At 33.4% G+C, this 10,372-nt stretch overlaps 1 protein-coding gene across 1 annotated transcript; it reads right to left on the bottom strand.

Moving 5' to 3' along the window:
• Positions 1-7,031: 7,031 nt before the first annotated feature.
• Positions 7,032-8,060, bottom strand: LOC125420276 (PR5-like receptor kinase). Its single transcript, XM_048466822.1, has one exon. The coding sequence runs from the start codon at positions 8,058-8,060 to the stop codon at positions 7,032-7,034; it is 1,029 nt and encodes a 342-aa protein (XP_048322779.1).
• Positions 8,061-10,372: the final 2,312 nt, after the last annotated feature.

The raw sequence follows: 10,372 nt of genomic DNA, 5'->3' as shown, positions 1-10,372 counted from the left end.
GTGTCAAAAATCCGGCCAACCCATGAGTGCACAGTGGCACCCATGGGAGCCTTTTTGATTGGGTGAAATGGTGTGAGATGGGGGGAGAGAGAAAGAGGAGAGAGAAAGAGAGAAAAAGGGTGGAGGGTGGAGGATGGGCCAACCACGTTCACCCATTTCCAACCACCATAACAATACATGTGCCTAACCACCCTGCCCCACCCATCAAAACCGGCTGGCCAGCCAAAACTCACAGCCAGATTATCGACGACGTGCCTGGATCAGGATGTTTTCTAATAAGTGGCCCGTTTTCTTCTCCAGTGATTTCTCCCAAACCAGACCTCCATTTGCCTCACCACCAGTCCCATTGGTTTACCGGACCGAATTTGCCTCTACCTCCCCACCGAATTTCAAGGCCAATGGTCACCGGACCCGCTGCCAGAGGTGGCAGATTCCGGTGACCATGGCAGCTCATCGGAAAACCCAGTTTCGGTGAGTTTCTGATCACCCCACATATCCTTCCCCACTAATTCGACCTCCCTAAAGCCAAATCCGAGGTCAGTTTCCTCCAATTCATGATGGTTTGAGAGAATCAAAGACTTGAATTTCGAGAGCTTTCCTATAAGATTTTGGCCATCACGGGTCCGATCTCCAGGAGATCAGCCTCAATCCGTGATCCTCATTCCATAAGCTTCGTTTCGATATATTACTCACAAATTTTGGATACCGTTTGTGTTAGCTCCTTCGAGTACCGTGTATTACTTATCTGAATAAAATATTAATTTATTTGTTGTTGTGTAATGTTGATATTTAGGAGCACGTGTGAATTGTAGAATCGATCCCGTAGAGGATCTTTATTGAATTGCGTACTCGAGGTGAGTGACACACCTTCAAAATTATTTTGGGTGATTTAATATATGTTTTGGGACCAAAAATATATTTGGGAATTTAAAGTAATTGTAGTTTCAAATTCTTTTAATCATTGTTATGTTATTATTTAATTTATTGTGCATAATTGTATGAATTTAATTATATATGGATTTATGTGGTTTCAATACTATTTTTGGTATGGATTGATTCTTGGATTTGAAAGAACTTATCTTTTTTAAATTTATTATGCATTGATGAATCATGAAATTTAACTATGCATAAATTTTACTTGATTTTAAGGATACATTTAATTTAAATTAATTTTTGAGAATTTGAGAAAAATATTTATTTAAATTATTACATTCCAAAAATATTTATGCATTGAAATATTAAAGGCTTGACCCTATGCCATTGGAAAATTCGTATATTCAAATTGATGGATTTGAAAGTTGATGGATTTGAACTCGATGAATTTATGAGGATGATTTAAAGGAATTGTGAAAAAATTATGAGTTTAAAGGTGATGTGAACTAACGGATTTGAAAGTGGAATTTATGAGATGTTGATATTTAAAAATATATTGATTTTATGATTTTTAGATGCACTCATACAGTACTAGTATTTTGTACTGTATTTACATGGATATGATTAGCACGCATGATTAGGCCATTGGGTTTGAGGGTTGGCAGGGTATAATGCACAGTAAGCATCAGCCGTCCCCTCCATGGTCAGGTGACTGTTGATAGCGTCGGCCCAGTGGGATGCCACGGTGACCGTATGCAGGTTCTCTCTTAAACTTCCCGTCAGACAGTGCTTTGCGACGCTGCGTACCGTCAGACATCACTGGTATATATTATGTTGCATCAGGATATTTCGATATGAAATTTTTAAACAAAATCTATTTTTAAATCATATTTAAAGATTCAATGGATTTAGTTGCGTTTTATCCTATTTATAATAATTAATGTTTTCAAATTTTTTTTTGAAACGAAAGGTATTTAATCGTGATTTTATTATTTAATTAATTGATGTCTTTCATTATTTTTTTATTGCATATCAGTTGCATTTTATTTATTAAATAGTATTTCTTGATTATTTCATTGATTCAATCCTTGTTTAATTAATTTGATTTGTGCTAAATTCTTCTACTATGAGTTCTATTATTTATTTATTGATTTATTTGTGATTTGGTTTATTTATTTATGACATCATGCTATAATTTTAATAATTGTTATTAAAATTATCTTTTATTATTTCCATTATAAATTTTAGATCGTTAATTTATTATATTTTATGTGCAATTTATTTAATTAATTATTTGTGATTCGTTGGGGTATACAATTATTGGGTTTGTGAAAATATTTTAAAAGGGAAACATTTCCAATAGAGTGAGCTGTGAGGGTTTTGAGAGAAAACATTATTTCAAAATATTTAGTATTTATTTATTAATGAAGATCATTTTATTGTTATATTATTATTATGTTATTATTATTAGTGTATAATGCCGGGTCACTCACGGAGATGATTAGCATCTCACGTCATTTTTAAATTCATTCATCTAGACCCAGGTTAGTAGATGTGATCAACCGAAGCGAGCTCGACGTTTTAGTTGCTGCCGAATTCCAAGGAGTCCTTTCTTTCTTTTCCTTCCTACCTTGTACCACTAACTTTTATACTTTGTTGTATCAAATTCCATAATTATTTGTAAACCCTTGATGCTCTGTATATTGTATGGATGCTTTTATATAATATTGCACTGGTTCCCTGTTAATTTTTGAAGTGCCGAACTTTGTAGAAATAAATTATAGTAAGGCGGGAGGAATAAGGAGATATTGTTAGAAATGTGTTTTCTGTGCAGTGAATTTTATGGTAAGTCCAACCTTTAGGGGAGATGCTGCCGTATTTTCTATTGGAGGGTCTAGTAGGGTTTTCCTAGGATCAGGGCTTGTCTAGGGTTCCTGTAAGAAATTTTGGATGGGTCCTGACACGGGCCAATACTTAAGAGATTTGATGTTAAGACAGGAATATAAAGCACATCATGGATGAGTTTAGAATTACCTCCTTTAGAGTTTATTGCTATTACTCCTTTTCCTTTGACCTCATGTGACTTTCCATCTCCAAGCTTTACTTTAGATAAAAAGTTTTTATCCATCTTCACAAAGAGTTGTGGATCACCTGTCATATGACTACTGCATCCACTATCCAAAAACCATGTATGTCTTGATTCTTGTTTAACAGACATACATGAATAAAATACTTGACTATCTTTAGCCTTTTCAAAATAATTAACTTCATTCCTTTCTTGCATGTCTTTATACCAACAATCTCTTTGTGAATGATTAGAAATTTTGCACTCTGTGCATTTAAAACGACAATCTTTTGACTGATGCCCAGGTTTTTTTAACAGTCTAGTCCACCCGCATGAGATATTGTCCGCTTTGGGCCTTGCCAGCACAATTTTAAAAGGCCTCTCAAGGGAAAGGTATCCACACCCTCTTATAAGGTACGCTTCGTTCTTCTTTCCAACCGATGTGAAATCTCACAATCCACCCCTTTTGGGGCGCAGCGCCCTCGTTGGCACACCAATCCGAGTATCGACTCTGATACGAACTGTTAACAGCCCAGTCCATTCGCATGAGATATTGTCCGCTTTGGGCCCTGCCCGTACGGTTTTAAAAGGTTTTTCAAGGAAAAGGTATCCACACCCTCTTATAAGGCATGCTTCATTCTCCTTTCCAACTGATGTGGGATCTTACATTTTTGCAAATAATGCAATAAGGTTTAGAATTACTCAGGAAATTTCTTTGCTCATAATTGTTTCTTCCTCCTCTGCCTCAGCCTTGATTACCACGTCCTCTTCTGAAGGAACCTCCTCTTCTGTTGAGTTGCTTGTTGAGGTTGCCAAATTTCTTTCTGTGATGTTGCAATTTGATTTGAATGCTTGCTCCATAGGTTGGTTAGAAAACCTGCTCATTCTTTTTTCATGTGCTTCAAGAGAGCCAAATAGGTTATCCAAAGAGTATGTTTTCAAATCTTTGGATTCTTCTATAGCTACAACAATATGCTCGAAGTTTGCTGGCAAACATCTTAATATTTTTTCTACAATTTTTTTATCAGCAATACTATCTCCATAACTTCTAATTTGGTTAATAATTCAAGAAACTCTAGAAGAAAATTCTTGGATAGTTTCGTTTTCTTTCATTGCTAAATTATCGAATTCTCTCCAAAGAGTTTGAAGTTTAATAAAGATTACCTTTTAATGGCCTCCAAATTGTTGTTTTAGAATTTCCTATGTAGCTCTAGATTTTGTTGCATTTGATATTGAAGGAAAATGCTTTTACCTATCCCTTGTTTAATGAAAAGTAGCGCTCGTGCATCTCTTTGGATGTTTTGCTTGTACTCCTTCTTTGCTATTTCCGTCCACGACTGCAGTTGCTTGGGACTTGCAGGCACATCATAGCCTTCTTCAATTATATCCCACAAATCTTGTGAGATAAAAAGGGATTTCATTTGGATGCATCAAAAATCATAATTCTCACCAGTAAAGATGGGAATTAGATTTTGAGCATAACTAAAGGTTGATTGGTTTTTGACTGCCATAGGTATTTTATAAAAAGGACAAGAACGAGGCTCTAATACCAAATTTGTTGGATATTATATGAAAAAGTATTTAAAATGAAGGCTTAAATTTAAGGAGATTAAACAAAATACTTGTTTGGTAAAAGAAAACAGGATGGCCCAGACTAATTAAAATTGAAGGAAGAGAAGAGCTAAAAAATACAAAAGGAATGCAAGTTATAATTTCTTTATTTCCCATAATTAATACAAAACAAGGGTACAAGCCTATATATAAGCTAAAAGAGGCGGTTCCAAAGTAACTACCGCTATATGCATGCTTTGCTATTTTCTTTTCTATACAAGTAAAAATACAACTCATGAGCAAACCTGGCAATTCGTGTTCATGGATCGTGTTCATGTCAATCCTTTTAATGATCGTGTAAAAAATGCTTAACACGAACACGATCCATTTATTAATCGTATCAGGTATCTAAAACACTAACCCGACCTGTTTATAAACAGGTCAACACGACACGACCCGTTTAACATGATTACTTTAACAGGTCGTGTTGACCTATTAACGTGTTAACCTGAAATTGACCTGTTAACCCGAAAAGTAACCTATTAACTCGAAAACTAACCTATTTTTTATGTTTTTATTTTTGTTTTGTTAAAGATTTATTTTTTGTCTTTAAAAAATTAATAATAGGAAATTATTTTTATAAAGTTTTTAATTTATAATATTTTTTAGTTATTAAATATTATATTATGGATAAAATTATAATTTGAAATTAAATTTAAATGTAACATGTATATAATCGTGTTGGGTTGAAATTGACACGTTTAATAAAAGGATCATAACGGGTCAATTTCAAGTTAAACAGGTCAACTCGAAAATGACATGATTAATAATTATGTTAAATGGGTTGACTTGATTATGATCCGAACCCATTTATGATAAACCTAAACCCATTTATTCCGTGTCGTTTTCGAATCATGTCACCGTGACCCAAATTGCTACATCTACAATCATGAGGACACATGTTAATCTATCAATTATCTAATCAATACATATAAAGCTAGCTTACATGTGGCAACTTTCTATGGCTTTAGTAAACAATTTTGACTCCCTTTCATTAATTGCTATCATCGATTGCAACATTAATTGCAACATAAGTGTAACTTCTTGAATTTCACCACTCAACTGACTTTGACAAATTACAAATTATTATTATTATTAATTTATTAATTTTTTATTTTTTTATTTTTAACAAAAGAGTCAGTGATTGAGTATCTAAAATTGTAATTAAACAAGGTGGTATCTGGTAAGGTTGCGTTACAAGGCTCTGTTTGACATGACAAACATCTCCCAAGTAATCTGCTCTAATAGCCACCAGATGACAAACATCTCCCAAGTAATCTGCTCTAATAGCCACCAGAGTATGCTTGTCCTGATTGATCTCAAGCACTCGATAAGCTTCGGAGCTCATTGACATCTGTGTGACCGTGTCATTGAAGTTCAACAGGAAATCTTGTTAGCCACAGTCTGTTCTGGCCGATCATAGTAGTTGAAGGTTTTGCCTCGGTGTAATTGTCAGCGAACGAAAATGATGATGGGCCATGGATTAATAAGATTATAGTATTGCTCGAAATTAACAAGGAGAAGTTTTTGGAAGGATGGGGATGCATTTTAGACCAAAAGAAAATCCTCCAATATGTAAAGCCCATTGCATTCCACATACTGTTATGATTATCCAGTTGAAATCTCAGTTCTCCCAAGCTGTTTTCTAAAAGTCAGCAAAATATTTATAAATTATGTTAAATTATAATTAATTAGTCTACTTTTCCAACAACGATGTTTCTATTTCGATTGAATTCTACAACAAATTCAGTTCAATAATTTGTTCAATTAAACGAATTCATATTGTCCCTTCGGTACTCTATTTTTTCATCTCTATTTATTTTTCTTTGTTAATTTTTTTTCCCTCTGATTCAACAATAATTTCAGCAAAAATTATAAAGATAACCGTACTTTAGTCTTTGTATGAATTTTCTTACTTAATATTATTTTTCTGTAAAACTCCTGAATTACATCGCCATGTTAAAACTAAAAGGTATTGAAATTTTATTAAACCCAATATCTTGTAAGAAACTATATACACTGACTAAATCATCATTATTAAACGTCAACATCCAAAAACTTTATAATAAAAACTGACTAAATTCATTACTTATTTCATTTTTCTAGGGGAAGTTGCCATGTAACTTATATCAAATCTCTTTTGAATGTTTCCAAGTCTTTGGATATCTTTGCTACAAGTCCACAAGCTTCACCTATAAATTGTACCTATATGCAAGCAAAATTTATTTTCTACAAGCAAGGAAATTTCTGTCCCAACTGCTGGATATTTCCAATTTGCCAAGGGTCGGCGTAAATTTCATTATATGTACACTTTATACAAGATATAGTTTCCAAAGCTACAACTTCATTTGCCATCCCTTGGACATGAAACCGAAAGACACCAAACAGAAGGCCAAACCTAAAACATGCCAGATGTAATATATTACAAAGGAAAATGGGCAACACATCGGGGAAAAGAAAAAAAACAAAAGCTGATTATTTATTATGATGATTCTGTGGATTGTTGAGGAGACCTTTTAGGAGAAAACAAGAATGGCTTTGGTGGAATCTGGACTTGTTGAAGGTTTCCTTCCAGCATATCTACAATCTTACCCATTGGTGGTCGATCTGATGGATTTGTCTGAATGCACCAAAAACTCACTAATACCATTTTCCTTGCTAGTTCTTTTTCTTCCTCTGTTGTAACTCCCAAAATTCTTAAGTCTTTACCCATCTCAATGTCTTTATATATGTAATATGGAAAGTAAATTTCACTAGTATGAGAAACTATAGGATCGATATTCTTTCTTCCTCTAACCATTTCAAGAACCAACATCCCATAACTATAAACATCAGATTTATGAGATACCCCACCAAAATATTTATTAAATACTTCAGGAGCTATATACCCTGCTGTTCCTCTAGCACTTCTCAGGGACACAACACTATCCTTATTCAGCCATAGTTTGGCTAGGCCAAAATCTGATATTTTTGGACAAAAATCTTTATCCAAAAGAATGTTTTGAGGCTTTATATCAAAATGCAGAATCCTTGTGTTACAACCACGATGCAAGTATTCCAGTCCTCGTGCAATGCCAAGAGCAATTTCGAACAATTTTTTCCATTCTAGGCACCGGGTTGTGCTCCCATTTTCTTGATCAAATATGAATTTATCAAGTGAACCATTAGGCATGAAATCGTAAATCAAGGCTCTCTCATTCATTTCATAACAGAATCCAATAAGAGTAACTATATTAACATGAGAAGTTCTACCCATACTAGCAACTTCATTAATAAAATCTTCCCCATTGCTTTTGGATTGTTTAAAGACTTTCATTGCAACAAGGCGACCATCAGGTAGTATTCCTTTGTATACACAACCATATCCTCCTTTTCCTATTACGTTTGCTAGTGAGTTTGTCATTTTCTTGATCTGTGTATAAGTGTATCGCTTTGGGGCAAATGAATTACAATTCCTTATAAATGCCTCCACATCAAACTCCTCTATACTGTCTTTCTTCCGAAGGATCATTGCTGTACTTGATAAATATCCTCTCTTATACATACATAGATATACAGCCACATAGAACAGAATTGCAATCACAGCCGATGAAAATCCTATAATCAAAAAATGTATTTTGAGCTGTATACATATTTTATATTTGATTTCACAAAGAAAGAAAAAGAGCATGGGGTGCTTTACCTATTCCCAATTTAATGGAATCCGAACCTGCAAGAGGAGGTGAAACAAAAAATAAGTTCATAAAAGTCTATGAATTTCATCGTTTTGTACATCTCTGTCTTTTTAAGAAGAGGAGACCATCTTGCAACTTTTTTTTTTTTTCCTCCAAACTTTTATTTATATGTAATTGTTTGGAGGATCATAATTACCTTATATAATCCTTCACAATCTTTATTTATGTCCTCATTTATCTAAAAGACACTTGTTGAGGTATGTGTTCATGTTGTGGATGGAGCCACTGATACTAAAAAACTATATAAAATATATGTTAAAAAAAAAAAAAAGACAGCTTGGAGTCGCGGTGGTGATTCAAAACTCAGACAGAGAGAGCTGATTACTTTGGCAAAATGGTTAAACCAACCTTTATCACCATTACCAGTCAAGATATATGCATTAAGTGAGGGATTGTTTTCGGATTTGGAATTAAATTTCATTGACTGTGAAATTGAAATTGACTTGCTTAGGGAAATTCAAATAATAAAGGAAGGTAACCAATGCCTTGCCCTTTAAGGTGACATACTAGAAAGTATCAAGCAGTTGTTAAGGTGTCATTTGTTAACGTGTTTATTTTTTATTTATTTTTTTATTTTTTTACTAAAGATTATATTTTGCTTACTTCAATTATTTGTTAATGATAATTGGAGTTTGTTAGACACATGATTTAGATACAAAAGTGAAGGAAGCGAAAAAATACAAAAACAAAAATCAAAACGAAAACAAGACAAAAAATAAAACTAATTAAAAACCAACACAATTACAAGCTGCGAGTCTTTCATTTGGTTTTTATGTTTTCTTTTTTTTTCCCCCCTCCTTGCTCATAGTTAATTAAGATGTTTAACTACCATTAACTAATATTAACAAGCAATTGAAGCAAGCAAAGTACACTCAATTTAGTAGAAAAAGAAAACAAAACCAAAAAAAAAAAAAAAAAAAAGAAGAAAAAAAAACTTAACAAACAGCACCTAAGCAAATTTCAAAAGATACATGGAAAGTAACCTTCACATCAACGATAGCCCATAGTTTAGCTAAGCATGCTTTGCTTTGTAGTATTCAACAATATTTATAGAACATAATATATAAAATATAGAATCATGCATGTGATTATCCATGGCCATTACATAGCACTTATATAAGTGCCTGAGGTCCTTATACAGCATTTAATCTTGGTATTATTATAAATATATGGTATCTCTGGTGGTCTAATTTCTCAAATCATATCTAGCTTTATGAGAATGAAATATTATCAGAATCTTTTTCCATTTATGTTAATTAGTCTATTTAATTCTATCATGACATTCATATGCAGAGTATTAGGGGTGCTCCTTGCTGTGAAATACCAAATAACAAAATATGCAATACATCACAAAGACTATGCAAATGCTATCTTTATAGTCCCCTTAAATCATACCAAAACACATAATATCACTAGGGTCCTCATAGCACAAAGGATACCCATACATGAGCCAGGGATAGTTAATCAAATCACCACAATCAAATGTATTAAACTAAGTCGCTGACAAAGTAACTCAGATACTATGAGTTATGGTACTTAATCAGATTTCACTACCAATTCCAAGCATCTACGAAGTAACTAAACCACCAACAGGTAGCCTAATCACCTGTATGAACTCTGGTTCAAAAGTGAGAGAGAATATGAGTTACATTAGGAATTTCATGAAATAGGCAAGAGAAGTTTTATGACAGGTATATACTTAGTATCTTATCTACTATGCCAACAACAAGATGACAACCATAAATTAAACAAAACTAAACCTCACTATAGGTGAGTACGTAAAATTACATTTACTATGTCAACTTCTATTACATTGACAATATCATGATATGGACAAATTAAGTCTCACGACAGGTGAATACTTAAAATTCCATACCACTATACCAACTAGGCACTAAACCTCTTGAAAATTCATGGTTTAGATATACAAAATCTTGTGACAAACAAGCAGTTAGCCAATCCTCACCACTATGTCAAACATAGCACAAACCTTTTCAATGGGCAATTTAAATGAAAATTATTTAATTTTGGACCTTGGGCTTTTAATTAAATAAAATTGAAAAATTGAGACTGAAGGAAACTTTCCATA

Source organism: Ziziphus jujuba, chromosome 4, assembly GCF_031755915.1.
Source record: "Ziziphus jujuba cultivar Dongzao chromosome 4, ASM3175591v1".
NCBI classification, from domain to species: Eukaryota; Viridiplantae; Streptophyta; class Magnoliopsida; order Rosales; family Rhamnaceae; genus Ziziphus; species Ziziphus jujuba.
Note: the sequence above shows the minus strand (reverse complement) of the source record. Positions and strands in the feature narration are given on the sequence as shown.

Bases quoted from the DNA above. Each gene is read 5' to 3' on its own strand.
- LOC125420276 (XM_048466822.1), bottom strand. From the start codon at position 8,060: ATGATCCTTCGGAAGAAAGACAGTATAGAGGAGTTTGATGTGGAGGCA.